General features: G+C 38.9%; 1 protein-coding gene across 5 annotated transcripts in view; it reads left to right on the plus strand.

Moving 5' to 3' along the window:
• Positions 1-23,525, plus strand: part of ELMO1 (engulfment and cell motility 1) — a 315,174-nt gene that overhangs the window by 233,574 nt on the left and 58,075 nt on the right. Inside the window, exon 1 of one of the 5 annotated variants that reach the window (XM_017823400.1) lies at positions 17,044-17,256. The exons of the other annotated variants lie outside the window; for them this stretch is intronic. Coding sequence (XP_017678889.1) covers positions 17,167-17,256 — 90 coding nt within the window. The 5' untranslated portion in view covers positions 17,044-17,166. Of the gene's footprint in view, positions 1-17,043; positions 17,257-23,525 lie in introns of those variants that run through there. 5 annotated transcript variants of the gene reach the window in all.

Consider the following 23,525-nt stretch of genomic DNA (forward strand, 5'->3'; position numbering starts at 1 on the left):
TTATCTGGTTTGTGAAAATACATAGGGGAAAGGACAGAAATAAGAACAAAAAGATTTAAAAAAAACTTTGTATATTTTCACCCTGTGCCTGAGCTAGTCGTGTATCAGGAATTTTATAGTAACCAAACTAGATGCAAACATCATATGAAGCTGGCTGCTTTTTAGGGATCCATTTTTGGTATCTTGTGTTCATTTTAGAATTTAACACACAGCTTCATTTCCCAGCATTAGGAGCTGCTGAGAAGTCACATTGCTGCCTGGGAATCTCAGGCTGAGGGTGTGAATTTTTTTTAGATATGGTTTAACTGGTCAGCTTTGCTTTTGAGATACTGCCTTGCAAGTTGTAGCAGGAACGTGTGTACGTGGAGCTTATTCCTTCAGTTAAAGGAATCAAGTGTTGCTTCAGAGTTGATGCCAAAAAGAATTGTCAGTGTTTTCAAGAACTGTTGGATCAATATAAATTAAAAAAAAATACGGAACATAGAATTCAGTGCATTGATACAATGAGAGTGTCTTGGTGAAATCTGTGTAGTTTTGAATGTTTAACCTGATGTATCACAAATGCAGGAGGAACCCTTATTAAGCTTGAATTACTGCTTTTTCTGAAGACATAAGTCACTCTTACCTGTGTTTCCCAGGGGTGTTTGGGTTGCCTTTTATTGAAATGATGGCTGCAGGCATCCTATGGCACTGGACTTAAAAACAACATAATTTCTCTAAGGTATGCAAAAAAGAAATAACCATTAGCTCTTATTGCAATGCTTATTTTTGTTTAGCAGTGATGAAAGTGCCAAGAATTATTTTTTTTCTTAATGAAGCAGGTATGTAGCTGCTATGTTGCCTTCCCCAGGGTCTTGTATCATTCATTTGTATTTGCTTAGCACTGGTGTAGCTGAAAATCCCATAGCGTACAGCACTCTAGGCAAAGTGATGTGCCCACTCCCCATCTTGGAGGCGGATGCTTTGATCTAGGCTGAGATCTTCCATAAAAAGCAGTGAGAAAGCTTGGACTTCTGCACACCTGAGCGTGGTTTGTTCCTGGCTTCAGGCTGGTCATTTTGATCACCTTTGGGATGCATCAAAATGAAGCTCCATTGCACCTTTGAGGCTTTTTAATTCTATACCTACTACCTTCTGCTTTATTTTTTGATTGCTAATGGGAAAGCCTAGGATAACATTGTCTTTTAAGGTCACTGCAACTCTTAAGATGATATTTTAGTTCTTGGTAGCACTCCAGGGATATAGTTCCAATAACATAAACCTCTCAAGTTTAGTTGCTAATGTTAGGCAAATACTGTATGTGATAGAGTTCCTCTATCTCCCATAGCCGTGTTCGAAGGGATTTTTTTGCTTGTCTATCCCTGTGCATTAGCAGATAAAGGGAGGAGACCGGGGAGGGAGAGAGACAGCCTATAACTGCTAAGCATTGGATCAGTCTGTCTGAGGGCTTCAAACCACAGCAGTGCCTGAGGTAGAAAAACTCATATTGCAGTCAAAGCCATGCTTCCATTAGATTTTTGACCTGATGGTGCAGAGAACAGTTGCTTGTCATTAGTGCTTGGGGATGATCTATGTGGGAGAGGCATTTCAGATTTCCAGGCTCTAAGAGTTCCAGCAACAGAGGAGTGAGTAGGCTTCAGTGAGAGCTGTGGCATGCTGGCAGCAGTTGGGAGGATGCAGAAGCTGAAAAATGCTATCTTGGGGTAGCTTTAATTGGTTGCATTGGAAAACACTTGGTTTGATGGGCTCATATGTCTTCTAAAACGCTTGGTGCCAGACCAAATTGGCATACCTCCATTGACTTACACGAGATGCCACCAGGCATTGATTTGATCTTCAGTCTTATGCTTACATTTTTCTCAGAGGAGTAAGATTTTCACAAAGGCAGTAGGTTATTTTTTCTCTTTATTTGCCTCTGTGACAGTAATGTTGAAAACCTAAGTGAAATAGGCATTCCACCTGTTTTGGTTTGTTTCTATGGGTTATCCTTTGCTTCCAGAGCCTTATTCCCATACGTTACTCTATACTAGAAGCATAGAGCAGAAATTCTCATCTGAGCTTTTTATGTGTCAAGAGATACTAAATTTGAATATTTCATTATTTCCCTGGATCTCAACCCTCCTTCAATTTCAAAAAGCCTTGTGGCCATTCGTGTTCTAGGTAAGCAGATGCTAGAGCCACCAGTCTTCAGTTTTCCCTCGGTTGTATTTGTTTTCACCACACTATTCAAGTGAGTAGGTACAAATTTTTACACATAGGTGTAAAAAGATGGCTCAATATGTTTACATCCAGACCAATTGCAGATAGTCATAACTCCAAATGAGACTAACCACTCAAAACCAGTTCCTTATTTTTGTGTATGGAAAAAAAACTCCAAAAAACAAACAAACAATTTTTAGGAAAAGTTTCTCCATGCTAGGACTTGGCTTACGTGGGACATCGTGCTAGGTCACAGCTCTTGCTCCCTGTTCAGTACATGCTCACTCACATCTCAAGTGGCAAGCACACACAACAAAGCAACGCCAAGCACAGAATAAAAATGGAACAGCAGTGAAGCAAAGACGAGTGAATCGTGAAAAGCCCATTGATTTGCCTGACACCCATTTTGTTCAACATTGTGCAGTGCTAATCTGAAAATTCCTGTGCGTCATGAAAACTTTTCAGAACAATAAGAACTGTCAATTTCAACAGATTTTTACAGACCTGTCATTATTCTTCTTGTCTTGAAGCACTAAGTGGCATAGAGAGGGATTTTTGGCAGGAGTTCAAGAGTGGTCTCGTAAAGAGGAATCGTGTGTCACTGCCTCACGTATGTTATCATTTACAGTTAGAGTTCAGCCTAGCACTGGCTCCTGGAAGCATGTCTTCCCCCATCCAAGTGTGCTGCTTTTAGTGACCTCATTTATTTTCTCTCTTAAAAAAACCACAACTACAAACCACTGCTTTTTACTGTTCTTAGTTGCAAAAATGTAAAAGCAAGAAATTGTACATTCTTTCTACATTTTGACTTGATGTCTTCCAGAAAACTAGAATACTTTAATAAAATCATATCCCACCCCACCTGCTGCTCCTTTGGAAAGGTGGGGATAGCAGCAGTGATGGCCATAAGCAGAAGTTTTTATTAACTGCCTTTCTCTTGAGATTGTATAGCTGGTACTTCCTTCTCTTGGAGCATCTATAAAGAAAGAGAAGCTCTCACACCCCACATTCCCCATCATTAGGAACTACAGCCCCTCTTAGAGACATGCCCCTGTGAGGAGAAGCATAATGATGGGAAGAAACATTGACTTCGTGTCAGAGAGGCTCAATTTTAAGTTCTTTATTCAGAATCAGAAGCCATGTAACTTTACAGTGTTTTGTCTTCTATAATTACACTTCCCAGTGTAGTATCATATACATACATGCCTCACCCAAATTAAATAAAGTTTCAGTACAGCAAAGGTCATGACATTCACGCTGAATATGAAAAAATTCATTCAGTTATGCATCCTTAGTATTGGTAACTAACAGAATCCATACATGTCGCAATAAACCTCCAGCATTTTCAAAAGTCTGTGCAGCATAGATCCATTTTTTGGGGACTTCACAAAATTCTGGTAGGTTTTGCTATTTAAGAGTTCAATGGTTTCAAAAAAGCATGTGAAAATCACACCTCAGAGGACACGCATGACCTTCATATAGACTACAACTTTGATTAGCTGGAATTTGGGTGTTTAAAACTCCTCTGCAATGAACAGAAGCAATCTTGTAATGGGGTGAAAAAGGAGATCTTCATATTAATGCTAGTCTACTGTCAAATTAATACATCAAATAATATACTCTTATCCTGAATCAGTGGACTGCTTTTATCAGAGCTTTTGATGTGGCAAAGAAAGTGCTTGTTCCATAGCTACAAACCCAACTCTTCTAGTCTTCCCGTCTCTTTGAACTTAAATTTTCTTAAGACTTGGAACATTGTGATACAGAGAGCAGCATTCATAGCTAGGTATTTCAAGACTCACATCCAGAGGCATATTAGAAACCTCACAAAGGGATTTTCTTTAAGAGAGGTTTTCAAATATATGTAACCTTCTGGCTTGACCTCTGGATCCACTCCCAGTCTACATTTCAAGAAAAAGAATCTACCCACATATGGTTATCTCCAGTAAGATCAAAGCTGTCATTGTATTCTGACACCTGTGAGAAAGAAATGGATATAAAAAAACGTTGGGGAAATGGTGAAAAGATTTGAATGAGTTCCTGTTTATGAAAGACATGCACCCACGGATCTTGGAAGCAAAGGGAAGACTTTTTAAGGATAGCTGCAGAACATTTCTTTATTTGTAAACCTCACCAAGGTAATTAAACAGACTTGAAAACATAAACAAAAATAGATTTTCTAGATCCCTACAAATATATCTCTGCTAGCACTTTACCATGAAAGTTAATGAGGTTCTAACTTTAGACTAGGTTTTCTACCTGTTGCCTAACAGAAGCCACTGCAAAGGATGGTGTTATTTCATGCTACCTTTGGAGCCTCTCATCAAGGTGTGGTATTTTTCCCTATTTCTACCCTTTTCTGACAAAGATGGAAGTTGTCATAGATTTATCCCAGCTGCAGTAGATACTTCCTGAAGGACTGCAGAGTAAGTGTCTTCAGATTGAAAAATGCACCTCTACTCACCTGTTTGTGTTTCCTGCTGTCCTGTGAGAAAGCACCAGAATGGCTTTGCAGAGCCTGTCTTTCCTCTGTGTGGGCAGATCATCGGCATAAGGCACAGCGGAGTTAAAGTGTGAATTTTGCTGCGTTGTGCCCTTGCCTCAGCACAACCAGCCACAGCAGAGCCCTTGGTTTTCAGGTAAAGCCTTGAATGCCCTACAAGAGAAGTGTGTCCCAGGTTTTGACAGCACCACAAGGTTATCACCTCTGCATCAGATAATTCAGCATGATGCTGAGGAGTGTTGTGGCTGGAAGATCCTTGCTCTGCAAGAAAACTAATTTACAGTCCCTGTATTCAACCCAAGCGGTTAAAAGGTATCTGTGGCACTAGCAACTAGTCACTGGATCATACATCAGGCCTGTAGATCAACCAGGTTTCTCTCTTGATTCTCTCTGTGCCCTCACAAGGGACTTTCTCCTCTACCCCTTCCCCATACTCACCTTTTGTAGGGTGGAATTAAGCCATTTGGCCAACAGAAGCTCCTCTCAGCTTTTAGAAAGGGGAGCATCCCTGATGTGAGGCTCTTTATTATCAGTTCAAGCTCTCAGCTGCAAGGGGATGCAGAATGTCCATGAAACTTCTCACTTCTACACCCCTAGTTGCTTTGGTGCACAGAGTAAAAAGGCAAAGGCTTTAGTTAGGAACACTTCTGATGCTTTGAAACTACAATGAGGAGTTGGATTATATTTATATGTTAATAGTTGGTCTTGAATTTTTCTGCCTTTAAATGCTATTGTAACCCAGTTAAATATTTAATAAAAGAGTGGAAAGTCTATTCACAGTTGTTTCAGAAATAAATTCTGTCTTTCTCACATCCCAACTTACCTTTTAAAATCCCCTGTTCAAATTATCACCCTATCTCAAACAGCAACACAGTGTTTGGGGTTATGCTTAGAACGTCTTAAGTCCCATTTTTAATGGCAAGTGGAATTATGGTCATTTCTAATGGTACTGAAAAGGTACAAGTGAAACTTAAAATAAGATCTGCTTTTTCGTGCATGAAATTATGTATCAATCCACCTCTGCATGCAGGATTTCCATCATTCAGAAGTCATGGGCATCTACCCCAGACTGAACTTTGCACCAATCCTAATAACAGTTTTCACTGCTAAAGGTTCTAGCTCAGTGAATTTCAAGGCTTTGAATTAGTATTATATATTTAAGGTATAAGTAAGAAACTTCTAACTAAGAATGTCTTTGATGGAGTAAATATCAAGTGTTTCAGACATACAGTTCTGACCGTTAACATTTATCATTGGCTTGGTAAGATAAACAATTGCTGGATGTGTGTCAGATTCTTTGGTTTATAAAGCACTTTCCTGTCAGATTTCAGTAAAGAATGAAAAAGACACTTTCTAATTTTGTTAACTGTTATTGGGTACTGGTAATTGAATGAAGTTTAGGGGTTTCTGTCAGAGAGATAATTGACGAATTTGTAATGGGAAGAGTATAGGAAAGCTCCACAGCTAATTGTATAATTTTAAACTTAAACACCAGAGCTCAGTTGCTGCTTGTTCCAGGAGTTTTCCCAAACTATGATTTAAAGGCTTTATTGCACCAAAATCCCAGAGGTTGTTGCAGTTTGCAGCAGTGGGCTGCCAGAAGATAATCACAGTGTGGTAGTTCTTATGATTGTAAAGAAATGTGCACATTTTGTCATGATCTCCTGCATAGGCAGACACCTGGGCCTGAATCCAGATCCTTTAAGATCATACCCTTGATCTGATGTCCTCATCATTGCCTCTGAATCATTACTGCTGGCAAACCATTTAACTTAACAAGGCTATTGGCATCTCTGATGCCACAGCCCATTTGGAGCATCTGTTACCAGTGCCACAGAGCACCCACGAAGGTGAACGTCACAGGTTGTGTGTCACTTTTGGTGCAGAGTACAGCAGTCCTGCTTTGTGATTTCAGTCACCTCAGCAGTATCCATTGCTGATATGAACACTGTGGTTAGGGTCCAAACTCAAAAGCTGCTTAAAAGGAACACCAGTGCAGAAGGCAAAACCTTGGCTGTGTTGAAACAAGTGCCAAAACTCTCATCAGTTTTAGGCTGGTCCTCCAAATCAAGGGGCTATCTTCCTCCTGGAGTGAAGTGGTCAAATTGTACCGTTAAGTGAGTCAAAAGACATCTCCTAAGGAAAGTGAAAGATGTCAGTGAGCTCTATGTGAGTCAGTCGCAAAACAAGTAACAATTTTGGTTTCTGATATATAAAAAAGAATGTTACACTAGGGATAACAGCTCGTTACTTGCTTTGCTTTCAGGATGCAGGGAGAAAGGAAGAGAAAGAAACTACTTGTAGCCAAGTTGGCTGCTACAGTCCAGCAGCACAGTCAATCAAATTGTTTCATCCTTCCAAGTTATTCTGTAATGGCACTGATTTATCTTGCTGCCATGCAATTGTCCCCTGTTGATAATTCCAGTTTTGTCAAGAGATGACAGAGATTTTACAGAAAACCTGCAAGCTACTTTTGCCAGCAGCAAACAGCAGGAGAGCAAAGTAAGATTTCCTTCTTTTCACTGATGCCTATAAATAGTCCATGCTAACCCTAAGAGCCTTGAAGAAGTAGGGAATCTTTTTTAAAAAAGAATCCATTATTTTTGAAACTACATTGACTCAGCAGAAGTAGATGCGTGTGCTTTAGATCATGATAGGTTGATAATCAAGCCCTGCTGTGAATGCTTAGCACTTTAATTCTGGCTGTAACATTTTACATTTATTTTAATTCTACAATGGACTGGCACAAGTCTCAATATAATGGCCAGAAAGAAGACTGCTTCATTATTGTAGATATTTTTTTAAAAAAGGTCTTATTTACAGTTTTTACAATTTAGTTCTCTGTTTCTTTGATTTTCCCTGTGTATGTGGGAAACAAAGGAGATAATTAACCAAAGTGCATTTAATTTGTATCAAGAACATGTTGCTTAATAACAAATCTTGGAGTTCTCTGTTGTGCTAAGCAGAACTAGTCACAGAAGTCATTGCATGGATTTCATTGGTGTTACTCGAATATGCAAATGCTATCCAAACATGATTTGAGCTACTTTGAAAAGTATAACAGGTTTCTTAGAAAAACTGAGTCCCTTGGTCTTGCAGACAGGAGGGCTTTTTTGATATGGCACTAGTATGCATGCATCCAATTAGAAATTATCAGAAAATCCATATTTATGTAATAGGAGAAGATAAATAGGATACTTACCATTGCTGAAGTAAGGAGAAGAATTATCATCTCTATGTGTATAGATGTTATAAATAATCTAGAAATACATCACCTTTTGGGTTGCCCTGTAGTCGTAGAAGACTTCTTACTACTACAACTCACAGGATCATCACTGGAAATGTAAATTTCTGCAGAAAATGCAGATCTCTGTATTGCTACATTAATTTTTTTTTTCCTGTAATTTTAGCCATACTTAAAAGATATTTCCAAAAAAAATGTAGCTAAATTAGTACATATACCATACTGACAACAGTATACATACTGTTTAAGTGAAACAAGGCTGTAAAACAGCCTAAAGATGTTACCTACCAATGAAGTCATTTTCCTGCTGTTATTAGTCTTGAGAAGGAGTTGAGTTCTGAAAATACTGTAGAAAGTGTGAGCTTGAAAAGGAAGAAAAAGAACTGATTTCTACTATTTTATGTGTATTTTGGAGATTGATAGAAAGGAAGATTAAACTGTGTGTGTTTGAGAGCAGCATTTGATCACTTGAGATTCTGTCTGCTCTGCTCTTAATCTTGTAGTATTTCAAGATCCTTAACCATCAATTTCTAAACATGATAATCCAACCCCCTGCAGTCAGTTGTGTTGATCTCATCAGGAGCCACACAGGACTTACTGGTCTTTCAGTAGAAAGTGGCTTAATCTAGCAGGCAGGTAGGTGGTGTTGAATTTTCTTTGAAAAGAGTTTGGCTTGTCTAGTAGTTGGTTTCAGTCTAATGCTTAAATGTCATTCTTTTATTTGGTTCTTCTGAAGGTGGCCTTACTTCAGTAATGATGAAAATCATCCCTGTTTAGAAATCTCACCTCTGGTAAAACTTAAGTTAGCAAAACTTAAGTTAGCATTGTGGAAAAAGAGCTTTCCTGTACAGGCTGTTCACTTTTGCTCACTGATCTGGCAGTCCACGATCTCCCCAAGTGCTTTGCTTTAGTAAGGCTTGCCTTGCTGCAGGGTAAATAAGACAGAATACCTCATTTAACTATCAAAGATTTCACTGAAATATCAGCATGAGCTGCCTACAACACCTCCAGTGCAGATATCCTACCCTGCATGTTCTAGGTTGCTATTAGGAAGAACGAGAAGGGGAGCCAATTCTTCAGCATATTGCTGTGCAACACCTTCCTCCTCCAAAAGCTGTAAATGAGCCTTCAGAATTAGGTGGATCTCTTTTAAATACTAAATCATAGCACCTTACATTCCTTTCTGTTTTATTTTAGCAATTTAGTCCTAAGATAAAAAAAATCAGAAGGAAAAGTAACAGGATAATACTGTAAAGCCAGTGGTCCTGTTTTCAACAGTGTGAGTATCAGGAGTTAGGCTACAGATTTTTACAGATGACATCCAGTAGCTTTTCAGTGACATCAGTGGGCTCCAACTGACTCTTAGAGAGGCATAATAAATTCTGTGTTGGCCAAATTGGTCACTTAGAAGCTGCCCTCCAAGCGTATCATAGGAACAAGCTGCAGAGGTACATGATGCTAACTTACAAGCTATTACATACATGCTAATTTAATATATCTCTTCTGGAAATCTTTATTATACTTAGTTAAAACCAGGAAAGCTAGCAAAGGGACTTGTCTCTAAAGCTCTGGAAAGATAATTTAAAGTTGCTCTGAATGTTACCAGAGCAGAATAATGGCCAGAAAGTGCTCAGCAAAATCCAAAGGAGGAAAGCAGGATGCAAGTCCTTGGAGTCTTTGAGGGCAAAGAAGAGTGAAGAGTGGGGAAAAGCAGAACAGTAAGCCAAAATTTGTTGAAGCTGGCAGTGTGTGTTGTGAAGGGAGGAGAAAGCAGTTGTGCCATATCCAAAATGGAAACACTAAGACCAGCCTTGAATAAGATGGTATTATTTGAATTTGGCAGGCATCCTATCTCTGAGAAGCAGCGAAGGAGAAAGAAAGCACTGTCTCATGGTGAGGTTGGTGACTAAGTCAGACTGACACAATCTGCTTCAGTTCCTCCATCCACCACAGATTTGTTGTGCCACCTTGAACCAAGCAAGAGAACTTCACTCTTGCTCCCTGACTTTCCACCTCTGTCATCCATGAGCAGTAACACTGTCCTGACTTAACAGGATTTTGCAGGTATAAAGTATACAGAGCAAGCAAAAATAGACTTGTGCCCATAGGGTTTATGTTACCTTGCAAACGAGCTGCTATAAAGTTTACAAATGTAAACCCATTTATTAGCCAAGGATGCTTTTGTAGTTAAAATACTACAATTCTAGTTTCTTAAAGGAGATGTGAAATTTCCTTGAACAAAAGTAGTTTTGTAGAGAAGCAAGAGTACTCAGTGCTATGTGCTAAACGTGAAATTGTTTCTTGTGTTCAGTAAACTTATTTCTGTCTCACTGGATCCAAATGAGGGCTATCTTTCTTCAAAACTCAATTTTATATGTGTTAGAGCCAAATTTGTGTCTGAAAGAGCTAACATTTGAGTAAGTATATAAGTATATATATACTATATAATGTGTGTTAAATGATAGGCCGTAGCTGTGCACTGTCAAGGTTTAAACTAGACTAGTGATACCAGTTTGGTTGGTTGTTGAACAATGCTGGGTCAAATAAATATTGAAGGTTGTGGGCAGCATCACTGTTACATGATTGGGGTGTCCCCCACCATGACCAGAGCCAATGTGTCCTCCTGCTGTGCAGGCCTGCTGTGTCATAGGAGACATTCAGGTTGGCTTACTGGGGAGGAAGGAATGACTGCTTTTTCTCAAGAAAAGGAAAGGGAAGGATGATAAGAGAACAGGCCATATTATTTGCTTTGGAGACAGTAGGTATGTCACCTTCAATGAGATGTGTATTACGGAGTTATTTTCCACCTTGTTTCTACTTACACAACTGTCTTAGCATAAGTCCTGGGATTGGAAAAAGTATTTCAGTAATTTCTGTGTCATTTACATTTCACAGTGCTTCCATTTACATTGGGATGCTTTAGTTCATCAAAACAAATAGAAGACAACATAGCATCTTCACCATGCTGACCAAAAACCAGCCATCTTCAAGGAAGAAAAGATTGGAAATATAAATAGCTACCAAAAATGTGTCCCTGCATTTAAAAAATGCTGAGTTCTAGGATGTTCCTGCTGTTACTGTCTTGTCTCTCCACCCCCTTTTTTCTTTTTCTAGCTCGATAGTGGCAACTGATATAATAATGGGCTATTGCACAATTTTACATCTAAGGTACATGGTCATACTTTAGAACCTGACAGTGTTCTCTTTCTGGAATAGAAACACTGCTTGCAACCCACAACTGAAACAATTAGCTATAAAACAGAAAGCAGCTTCATTAAACAAAAAAAAATAATTGTTCTCTGGCTTAGAGATACAGTTTATGAATTTGTTAAAAGAAAGTAAAAGAAAAAATTCAAGTAGATGCATGAACAAGCCTCAGAGTACTTCACCAGCTCTTACAGGTTTTGAGAATATAAATGATTTTAATTAAAAGTCATTTGAGAATATATAATAGAAGAAAGGGCTGTGACAACAGCAGATGGAGCAGAATAGAAATGGTAATGTTACTGTATATACTTGTTTGCAATAAAAACAGCAACTGAAAGGAGGCATTTGAACTAAACTTTATGAACATGTATCCTTATAGCTTTTATTAATGGATTATTCTGTTCCTCTCCTAGTTTCTCTTGACCCTTTTCTGAGGGTTAAATTAATCCTTTGTGTAGCTTAGCTGAGAATAATGAAGTTGCCCCAGGGTACAGGGTAATGAATGTAGCCCTTGGGTTTGACCTACAGAAGGCTGAGCCTCTATTCTTCACTATGTTTTCAGGCACTTTTGTTTATTTTTGATTAATTAAAAACACCCTCTCCATTCCCCAGGCTTATGTGCTCTCCTATACAAAATAAAGGAGGTTCCAGTGTCTGGCCTTTCTCAGCCTATCCATACCAATGCATAGACAGTGGAAAATTCTGCTAATGAGGGGATCTTAATGACCCTGATCATGTTTGTGAGCAAAAGGGCTCATGTTCTGATAGAGCTGATGTGGGCAAGGTTTATGATGTGAGGAACAGTTTGGATTCCTTTTGGATTGCTACAGGCTGTTGTTCGTGTTTCTGGAGCCATAGGTATGGCTTGCATTTGGCCAGTAAGGCAGAGCCTTTTTTACTGAAGGTGAATTAAACCAGCTAGAATTTGATCTAGAGTAGACAGTTCTGGGCCCCTCAGTTCAGGAAGGATATTGAGGTGCTGGAGCGGGTCCAGAGAAAAGCAACAAGGCTGGTGAAGGGACTTGAGCACAAGTCTTATGAGGAGAGTCTGAGGGAGCTGGGGTTGTTCAGCCTGGAATAGAGGAGGCTCGGGGGAGACTTCATCACTCTCTACAACTCCCTGAAAGGAGGTTGTAGCCAGGTTGGGGTTGGTCTCTTCTCCCAGGCAGCTATCAGTAAGACAAGAGAGCACGGTCTTAAGCTCTGCCAGGGGACGTTTAGGTTGGATATTAGGAAGAAATTCTTTACAGAGGGGGTAATCAGGCAATGGAATGGGCTGCCCAGGGAAGTGGTGGATTCTCTGTCTCTGGAGGTTTTTAAGATAAGACTGGATGTGGCACTTAGTGCCATGGCCTAGTAACCACAGTGGTAGTGGATCAAGGCTTGGACTTGATCTCAGAGGTCCCTTCCAACCTGGCTGATTCTATGATTTTATGATTCTATGAAATGCCTGTTCTAGTTCCTATGTATTGTATTTTTTAAAGGTTTCAAAACAGATGCTTTTCTCTTGACATTTTTAGTACATCGCTGTCCATTAATAGCACCGGTTTTGGGTCCAAAATCTGGCTTATTATCCAGTGTGAGAAACAGATTGGAATCTGGTCCAAAGTCCATTGTTCTGAGATTTTGACTGGGGTAACTTTCCTCTTTCTTTCTTTCTTTTGAAACACTTTTGTAGCTTACTTACATTTTTTTCCCACATCCTTCTATCTACCATGCCAGTGTGCAGGTAACACGTAGTGGCCACATGCATGCTGGCACTTTGCTCTGAGTCATCAAAAGCAAAATAGAATTGACAGAGAGAGAAGTTGCATCTTGAGAGCACAGCAAGAAAGCATCTGGGCTCCTTTTCCACAGTGCCATGAAAGCTAGGTGGAGCCAGCCAAATCCACCTCTCCCCTCACCCTTTTCTTCTTTAACCCTCTAAATTGCCTGTGAATTGGGGTTTAAGCTGGATTTAAAATAGCCCATGTATATCAGGTTTATTCCTTCACAAATCAGGAGATTTGCACATCTGTCTTAGCATAAGCATTTCCTTTCAGTGTTCAGCAGAGCAGAGATAGACGGGATTTTTGTCATGAATAAAAATGGATGGCTTCTGACAACTTGGAAATCTCTAGAGGTATAGAGAGCACCACTGTACTGAAATTTGAGAAAGGTTAAGTTTTCCTTATGGTCACAACCAACCCGTGAACACCTAAAGGAATTTACAGGAGGTGTTTAACACATGCCAGTGATGTTTCTGATGTCCATGCTGTGTTGTGTGCTGGTCTTTTGCTGCTTTAAATGTTTAATTACTTAGCTACCTTCTGCCAAGAGGGTATTTTCAGACAAAGAAAAGAGTGGTGGCTAAGAAAGACTTCTTTTGAGATCTGTAGTTGTGTTGGATTTGTTTTGTACTGATTCTAGAGAATGCTGATTAGTATAAATCATCTTGCATTGCAACACTTGACCAAGGCCTATAATCATGTCACTACTTCAGCTGTGTCTGTTTGAGAAGTCCCCAGATTAAGCAGAGTACTTATGGTGAGAAGTCCCCTCTTTGCCAGCTGGGAGGTTGAAACCAGCTGCATTCTGAAATTTGAAAGAGAGAAAGAATCCATGAACTGCTTAGTAAAATGGTCTCTTCCTCATTACCCTAATCACACACGTATGCTGAAGGCTGCAATCAGCTTGTTTCCTTTTTTTCTTTTAAATCAGACAGACAAAAGGAAAAGACTAATAAACATTGAACTGAAAAGGATCACATGGGTCACCTAGGTCCCATCCCTGGAACTCAGTAATAGACATAAGAGCAGAGGAGACCATTAAACTTCTATTCCAGCTGTCTTGTTGCATGCTTCAGGGCATGACATTCCCTGTTCCCAATGTTCTTTAAGCCATGTAGATCCTTATGGAGAACTAAGTGGCCTGCATAATGTGCCAAAGGACAAATCAAGGCGATTGCTTATCTCAGGATTTCATTTCTTATATGAAATGGTATCTGAAAATTACATTTCTTGGACAAAGTTCCTAGGTAATTCAGGGGAAAGCAAAAGTACCCAGTGTTTTCAGTTGCCCTCCTGGATCTTGTTCTCATAGCCTTAAATGGCAGTGACAAAACCTTAGTGTGTGCAACGCATACATGAGAGGTACTAATACCACCTGTAGCATTAGTTTGCCTTGTCTACTCTCTTAGATGTGATAGTTGCCACTCTTCAGCTCTGGGGAATAAGACAAAAGGAGAATAACTCATGAAAGAATTAAATTATGTGTCCGAGGTCATACAAAGGCACCTGTGGCAGTCAGCAGTTAGATCTGTGCAATTTAAATATTAGCAGAGTGCATAAATTAAAAGGGATTGTTTTGGGAATTTTAAGTGAGAAATGAACCTTCAGGCGCTGTCCAGACTATGGTCCTTGTCAAGTTTTTAACTCTTCTTTATTCAAGTAGTGCTAGTTGGTATTATTGTGCTATCTGTAGTTAAGGAGAATTTCTGGGTATCCATGAATATGTCAAGCTTCAGTCCAGTATTTAAAATCAGCCAGTGTTTTGTCACTATCATTTCCACCAGCCTTCTCTTCTTTTTGAGGGGCGTTCTTATTGCTGTAAGCCCTGGCAAAGACTTGACATAGGGGCCAATATTTGCTTTCTGATAGTACAGGACAAATATTTGTATAATCAACATGGAGCAATGGCACAGTGGTAGCTAGACTAGGTCTGGAAAAGCACAATAGAAACATTGATATTACAAATATAAAACCTGGTTAATAATGAAGTGCAATGAAAAGTACCATGTTCTGGCTGTGGATAGATCTGAGTGCAAGAGAACTTTGAGCCCTGAAGGTTCCATAGTATGCTCCAGATATTTGTGTTAAGAAAAGAAAAATTAGCAGTTGTGGATATAGTGCACATATGATGAGCATTTGTCACCAGTAGATTGATCCTGTGAGATCCTGAGCATTGTCAGCTCTCAAAAATTTTGATGTCAGTTATAAAAAATAAAACTAGACTCCTAGTGCAGGAGACAAAACTAGAAAATTCTCCCCCCCCAAAAAAAAAAAAAAAGTAAAAATCTAGGAAACTTTTGTTTTGGAGGAATGTCTGTGTTAAAAATAGTACTTTTCATAATTGGGTATGTCTGCCTTGTATGTAACATCCCTGCTTTGTGCACCAGATGAAAGTCACATCTGTGGCTCCATTTGTCTAACAAGTAGTTTTCCTGCAGGCTCTTTAATATTTACCCTGGGGGGAGTTCATGGACCTTATCTAAGAGGAAGAATTACTTTGTTGTGGCTTTGACATGCTCTTTAAATAATATTCAAAAACCATCTGAAACCGCATTATATAAAGAGGAACCTTTTTGTGAGTCTCAGTGGAGAAAACAAGAATGAGAAATTTCCCTGTTCCATTTTCTGGCTCTACTGTTTCCTAGCCAAGGGCTAGGAAGCTGTTTAAGTCACAGGGCTCAGTAATTAATATTAAAATAGACAAAAGTAAATCTGGAAGATTTTCTCCTGCTCTTCAGTGTCCTTATTCACCTGTTCCCCACATTATTCAGATGGCTTCCAGACTGGCATGTTTTTAAGCACTGTCCTACTTCCACTGGTATTTGCTGTACAGATCACAGAATCCGTTCCTCATCTGACAGAATAATTTAATCCTTGTTTTCTAAACCACTTATTGAAAAATGCATCTACTGGCCCTGCTTTAAGCCCTGCCCTGCTTTAAGTCCCTGCTTTCTCCAGCCCTGCCCTGCAAGCTTGCAGGATGAGCAGGTTGCTAGCCAGTGATGTGGCAGAGAGCTGACCCACTGGATGATGGTAGCTCACTTAGAGCTGAACTCAAGGTGCTCTCAGGAGCTGATTTTGCACTCTGAGCCTCTCGGTGATTTACAGGAGCAGATACATTCTTGCATTAGTTGAAATGGAAAATGATACAGTTATGATGGTGGGTTTGATTGACATTTTCAATTGGACTTTATCTTTCATTGTGAAATAACTCCTTTTTTTCAGAAAATCAACCACTGAAAGCTCTGTGAGGATAGTCTTAGTTAGTGTCAGCCTTTGAATAGCCACCCAAGGGTAGTGGCAGAAGCCATCCCCAGTATCTCACCCTGCCCTAGCAGTCAGGTCCAGTCTCTGATCTCAAGAAACTGGGAAATCGGATGTCAGTTCCTCTTTTTTGTCTCCTTCAGACATGCCTGTAGTTTGGTGATGTAAATGTCAGCCTGCAAGGAATCAGGATTGAGATCACCCATGCATTTCATTCTTGGGACTTAGCTGTAGAACTTGAGTTCACTTTAAAGGCAAATACGCTGAAATCTTATATTAAAGCTCCTTCCCTGCTTGAAAATAACAGTTAAGGTCACAACAGTAGCAGCAGCCGCCAAACATTCCAAAAGAAAACCTTTTTGGTTTGTGGGGTGGGGATGATTGTTTTTCTGTAACATTAAATCTCAGCTTGGCCTTGGCAGGGAACAGCCATGCTGCTGCTGTTGGAACAAGACAGAGAAATGGGCTCTTTAGTTTTGACATCCCTTTAGCTTTCTGGCATTCTGGAGGATCCCCAAGGCCCCATGGAAACCAGATGCATTCCTGCTGCAACAATTAATGTAACCAACCCTTGCAGGAAGGGAATATTTGGGGTGGGGGGAAACATTACTGTATTTTCTTTTGGAAAATTCCACTATTGACATGAAAAACAGCAGGGGAACAGCAAAGATAGATTGCAAATTTTGACAGCACCGACAGGTAAATATTGGCTTTGTGCAAACAAGTTTCTATAAATAACCCGTCTGCTCCAGAAACTCCACAGATGGCAGCAGGGCTGCCGGGGTATTGATTTACCCACTGTGCTCAGTGCAGAAAAGCACAGCTGTCAGTTTTGCTGTTCTTCTCATTCTGAGTGTTGCTGCTGCTCCTGCTGAGAGCTGCATGCCTTGTTCACCATTTTTCTTTGGAAAGTGGAGATGAAGATTAAGAGCCAAAAAAAATTAATTGAAAGAAAAAAATGCCAAAACGACGAAGAATAAATGAACAACACAAAGAGTAATGATGGAGAATGCTGGATATATGTATTCAACGCACCAGCAAGAACCTGTCTCTTGCTCAGTCTGTATCAGGTAATTTAAGACAGCTCACAGGAGTGGTTTATAGAGAGTGCTTCAGGAGACCATAGTGGGGACTTGAAGGACAAGGAAAGCTTTTGAGGAGACAACACAGAGTTTGTACATGATGGGGAGTAACAGGCTGAGGTTAGAGTTGAGGAGTAGAACCAGTCCTATCTTTTTGGAAGCCTTACATGCAAATGGAGATTCTGCCAAAAATCCCCAACAGCTGGAGGTGACTTATAAATAAATACCAGCCAAATAGGCAAATGCTTAAAATTGTTGTGATTAGGTTTTGGGTTTATATGACCCATTTGAGTGCAGTCTAAATCTCAGGATTATGATTTTCAGACAGTAGAGTCAGCCAGTACAACCACCGTCTCATTAACAAAAATGTTGATTTACAGGCATAATATCTAGAACTGCTTTTTAAAGAAACAGCTTAGATAGACTTCATAATCTCAGCTCCATATAAAAATGTTTTCCTGTGGTGCAGGTTCACTCCAAGGGCTCATCAGTAGCAGAACTGTGCATCCTCTGGGACAGATACAATGTATGCCATTTGACGGCATTTTTCTGCTGGTTTTCTGTGTAATTTTTATGTAGTTACACAATGAACACAAAGAATGAAAATGCCTCCGTGCTACATCTGCATCAGAGGTTTTGCCGAGAATTACTGGGTAAAGCTTTTCATTGTCATTTTGTCCCATGTGGTGGCTTAGGGTTTTTTTGTTTGAATTGTTTGATTCTGTGATTGTTAGATTGGGTTTTTTTACACTTAATAGAATCATAGACTCATAGAATGGTTTGGGTTGGAAGGGACCTTGATGAGTACAACTGCATAATAAAATGGCAAAAAATTAAGAAGTAAATATCCAGACCAGTGGACACAGATTGTTGTATTGGGATTTTTAAAATTTATTTATTCGTTTTGTGAACTTTGGGTGCTGCAAGCTGGGTTTCCATTCACTTGAGCTGGCTGTGAGGTCCAGAGCAAGAGATCTGTCCCACAAATTTCAGCAGAGTTCTTCCTGGCAGGTACTGGCACTTTTGAGTGCTTGCCTGGATAGAGGCCTAGGTCTGCTTATTAGTCCTATTTCTGCCTGAGTTTTAAATGATTACCGGAAAAGACAATTCAGTCAATGAAAACTATAAATCAAGGGTTATGTGCTTACATAAAATTCAGGCTTGACATGATTCTGTCTTGATTTTGGGAAAAATTGAGAGTAGGCAAATGAGAGGATTTTTCCCAAGATAGACCAAGAATCTTTTATGGGAGAAGCATATGAAAAACAGGGCTGTGAAATGGACCATACAAATACCTTAGAATTTTTTTAGATAACTGGCATTACTTAAACTATTGCACAAAGTACAAACATATAAACTCTATGCAGACTAGGTATTTTATAAGTAGTAGGGCATAAGAACTTGTCAAGAAGAGACTTCTGTCAGAGTTACAGAATGTTGTTGGGCTGACAGAGATAGATGCTAGCAATTTCTGGAAAGCCTGCATATCTTTTGCCTTCATTTTTGTAAAGCATTTTTAAGTATTGAGTAAGGTATCCCAGTGTATCTTCTAAAAGAGGTTGCATTGTTCCATCCAAAGCTGTTCTTTCTCCATACTAAAATTCTACCTTGATATGCTGAAACAACAGCCAGAAAGAACCTTGCCTTCTGAGCTGTAGGTCAACAAATTCACAAATAAAAGGATGGGTCAAGAAGCGTTTGGGCAATACTCTCAGGCACATGGTGTGATTCTTGGGCCTGTCCTGTGGGTCCCTTTCAACTCTATGATCCTAGGATTCTAGGTCAACAATCTTTCTTCATGTGTGTGCGTGTGGCTGTTGCCCACGGTGGTTGTAGCTGAGGCCCACACATAAAGTGTCATACTGACACAAAGATATCTGTGTCCTACCACCATTGCTGTCAGCTTCTCCAGAACTTTGTGATTTTAGATGCTGAATTCTTCATCTTTGACAGCTAGATGCATGTAATGAGATATGCAAACTACAAACCGATCTGAATATGATGTGCTAAAGGTTTCAATGCTGAATACATTTCAAGCATTTTGTTAGATTTTTCTCTCTCATGTTATATAAATATGTTGTTTTACTATAAATACCTTATTTCAAGCTGTCCCTGAAAACAGAGTCCATTCTCTGTTTTGAAATCTCATATCTCATGTCACAAATTCAGCAGAGGAATAAAATACCAATTTGTGTCTGCTTAGAGAAGGAAGAGGGGAGAAAAAGGGCATCCTGTAAGAGCATAATACAAAGTGATGCCAGTTGTCACTGCCTTATACCAGCGACCTTGTACATTAGTGACCTGTGAGCTACATTTTCCTTGCTCTCTCATTTGAAGTACAGTTTGCAGTGTTTTCACTGTACTGTTATTGCAGTCTTTTTTCTTAAACCTGACCTGGGGGAAAAGAGGGAAGAGTTGTGTGTTCAAAGAAAGCAACATCAAAGTATTCTCAGCAGCCAGTCAAAGCTTCAGCTGATAATAATTCTAATAACTCTGTTGTTGGTGATGTGGACTGTTTACATGAGTAACCACCTGCTTGTCTCAGGATACTCATAGCTTTTTGCAGCCTTCTCTGAAGGGTTTTTTTGTTTGGTTGGTTTTGGTTTTTGTTTTAGTTTGGTTTAGTTTTAGGAGATGTGTTTGTGTTTTCTAATAGATGTTATTCAACAATACAGAGCCAGCAGTGTTGGATGCAATGTTATTGTAATAGCTATGACAGAGATTGTTTGGAATTACAATGTTAAGGTAGATAGGAGCCTCCAAAATGTTGGACAAGAGCACTGAATAAAATTAAAAAGTAGAAAGTGTACCTCTATGCTCTATGTGGTTACCTAGAGGATCTTAAAAACCTGTCCACGATATATGTACCTATGCTGGTGCAGAGCAGTTATTAGATTTTAAATTAATTTCATTGTTTTTTCCAGCATTATGTTCATTTTTTAAGTCACTAAAGTTGCTCCTAGTTTTTGACTGTGAGATCAGAATAACTAAGAGAGAAAAAAGGGGATAATATTCATTGTGAATGATTTTAAGTCAAACTCTCACAATTTAAAGGAATGTCTAAATTGTCAGTTAAAAATATACAAATGTCATCTATTGATAATTGAAGCAAACGTATTGCAAGAATTAATGTTTAAATTGCAGTGTATACTGACTCCACATGTATGTGTAGTAGTGTATATGAATATACATTAACAATAGACCTGTACATCCTCTCTAGTATTTTGTTGAGCCAATGAGTTTTCATGTCTCTGTCAAAACATGTCATGTGTTACAGTAAGCTAATGTTTTCCTTGGTTAATCACTAATCTGCCTCTGTATTGGAAAATGTTGCCATGGGCACAGCAATAGCAGAACTGAGAGATGAGCTTTTGCCTAGATGGAGCTGAAAAATGGCTATTTTTACTTTAAATACCGACTTGCTCAATCACAAATGAGGATAAGAGCATAAAGTGTTCCACTATCTCTTTACAATTTATTTACAGAAACATTTTTTCCTATGTATTTCTCAATATGCAGATAATATTTACTATATGTTCATTACTTGGACAAAGCTCTTCTTTAGTTGGGCTTCAGATTTTTTCACCAGATTCTTTTACAAAGTGCAGTATCCTACATATGATCAGCAAGGAGAAATCACATCCCTTTCTTCATTCCAACATGAAAAACACCCATTTTGGATATTACTGAGTCCCATTATTTAACATTTAATTACTTCTCTAAAGTACTCCATGCTGCCACAATACTGCGTAATAAGTTACTTACTTGTGCAGATTTAAATCCCGGACTGACTCTTATCCTTTATTTATGGCTTTTTTTCTGAAAGAAAGAAGATTAAACTATGTAAATGGAACATCATTGTTATTTATTTTGTTAGCATGTGCAGTGATGAGTCTTTGACCTACATTTCTTGTGTGTAGTGTGCTCTTGCCCTATATCTGGATAATGAATGACAGAAATATTGATGTGGATTGACCTCTTTTTTACATAGTTTTTGGTCTTTTTTTTATACATAAGAAAAATACTGAGATACAAATATTAGTTGAATCTTAATAAAATCCCAAAGAAGAAAAACACTTTTTTCAAAAGAAAAAGGGAAAATATTTAGGCACAATGCCTGATACATAAAGATGTTTGGAAAGAAGATAAAGGGCAAATCTGGAATCTGGTGTCTGTTAAGCCTTCTGAAGTTTTTATGTGATGTAGATGCTTATGGACTAGATTATGCAACTAGAAGTTGCAGGCTACAGTCTCTATTTCAAAATGGGGGGTTTTATCATAGGCACCGTGCTCCTTCATGATGGCCTTTCTTTCATTACAAAGGTGGTGTATTGGTATGTTGAGGGAAGTGTACATATGTGACCTGTATTAATACCAATGCTCTTTATGGCTCAATAGGTGAATACAAGCCTGCAGGAGTCAGTGGCATAGTTAGCCTCACTGATATTACCGTTAAAACTGCATATTTCTCGTCCTTCAAAATTACTGCCAAGGTAAACAGATTTTTGAGAAAACTTATCGAAACTAAGGAACATGACCTCTGATTATTTTAAATTAGTTTGTTACACAGTAGGTCTGGGCATTATAAGCACAACATGGAAGAAAAGAATTGTTGAAGATATTTAGTATTTAAACCTATGTGATAGTTTAATTCCATTATTTCTTTGGAAGTCTGATATCAACAGAGACATATAATTAGAAAAAAATGAAAGAGAGCACCTTTCTAGAGGAGGAACTAGCAATGTCTCTTTCCCCTTCAGCAATCTGTTTTCAAATGGCTGTCCAACCAAACTCTGAAGTTTTCATATTTCTAGGAACACCTACTGCATATAACTTACTTTAAGTTGGCACATATATCAACAATATGGAAAAAATGTTCACACCTCTGGGAAACTGAGCTAAAAGGTCACTTTTTCAACAAATTCATCAACTGGGAAAAACAAACCTAGCTTTCCTTTGAATTTTAATAGTTTTCTCTTTTCTGTATGAAGTCCAGAGGGCAATATTCTGTAGTGTAAAGGCACTGTCTGAACAATCCAGTGAGTGTTTCACACAGATTGGCATGCATTTGTTTGTCTCCTTAAGTTTAGGTTTGTTTGAATTTGCATGTCATGGATTTGATAGGTATGTTCAGCTGCTCATCTTATTTTTATTCTGGGTACAGTATTTAAAGGCTTTCAGGGGGCTTTTTTTTTTCTACAAGAAGGCAGTGACTTGAAGGCCTTAAGTTAAAGACTAAAAACATTAGAAAAAGCAGTGGGAAATATGTATTTGGATGGTGATGTGGGGCCTCATGTGAGAGGCAGCTAATAGGAATTTTAACATAACTGGTAACTAATGTAGGTTATCACCCAGGTGCAGAAAATTTTTGTCCCTTTGTTCACAGTAAAATGTTCACCTCAGGTTTTTTTCTTTCAATTCTAAGTATAATGTTTGCAAAACTCCTCGAACAGGAAATTATATAGCCATACATAAGTCACAAAGGCTTTTTGCTGTGCTGCCGCATGGAGGGGTCAACAGGTGATCAGACATTGCTTTCAGCTTTTCTTTTCTTCTTTGTTTCTCGCACAGCCTTTTCAAGGTATTGAGATGCTAGTACACGAATTTTTAGGACATCCTGAAAAACCTGCTGTTTTCAATAACCTCTGTGGATGGATGACTGCCATCAGTGTTCTCTGGCCTCACTTTATCTCTTGATCATACTCTTTCTGAGGCATGGGGGCTGGTCTTTTAGTTTTGTCTGTTGTCGGAAGCTAGGTCCTAACTCCTAGAGGACTTTACCAGGATCAGGATTTTAGATGGGTGAAGCTTGAAGTCACAAGCTGAGCCAATTCAGCTGATTCCTGTGTACCAGATGCTTTGAGAAGCCAGGTGAATGGTGCCCAGCTTTAGTGTTCATTTCTTCCTGCTGCAGTCAGCAGACCTTACACTGGTAGATAACTGAGATAATTCTTCTTCCCCTTTATTTTTCATAGTACTGCTCTTTGAAGAACTAATTGGAAATGGAAAAATCCTTATTCTCTGGTAATTTTCATGATGAAACTTGGCAGGCTTGGAATTTCAAGACAAAGGGGCATGGAATAAGGACATACCTTAATTCTGTGTTGCCTGTAATTACTTGAAGGCTAAGAGAAACTTCAGTGGAAGTAACTCTTCATAACATTTTTGAAAGAAAAAATACACATTCCTGTTTTTATTCAAAGTTTAAATAAGCCAGCAGGCAGGTGAAATTATTTTCTTTCAAATAATAATTCCAA

The sequence above is a fragment of the Lepidothrix coronata genome, unplaced genomic scaffold (assembly GCF_001604755.1).
Source record: "Lepidothrix coronata isolate B3197 unplaced genomic scaffold, Lepidothrix_coronata-1.0 Scaffold3, whole genome shotgun sequence".
In the NCBI taxonomy this organism is placed as follows: Eukaryota; Metazoa; Chordata; class Aves; order Passeriformes; family Pipridae; genus Lepidothrix; species Lepidothrix coronata.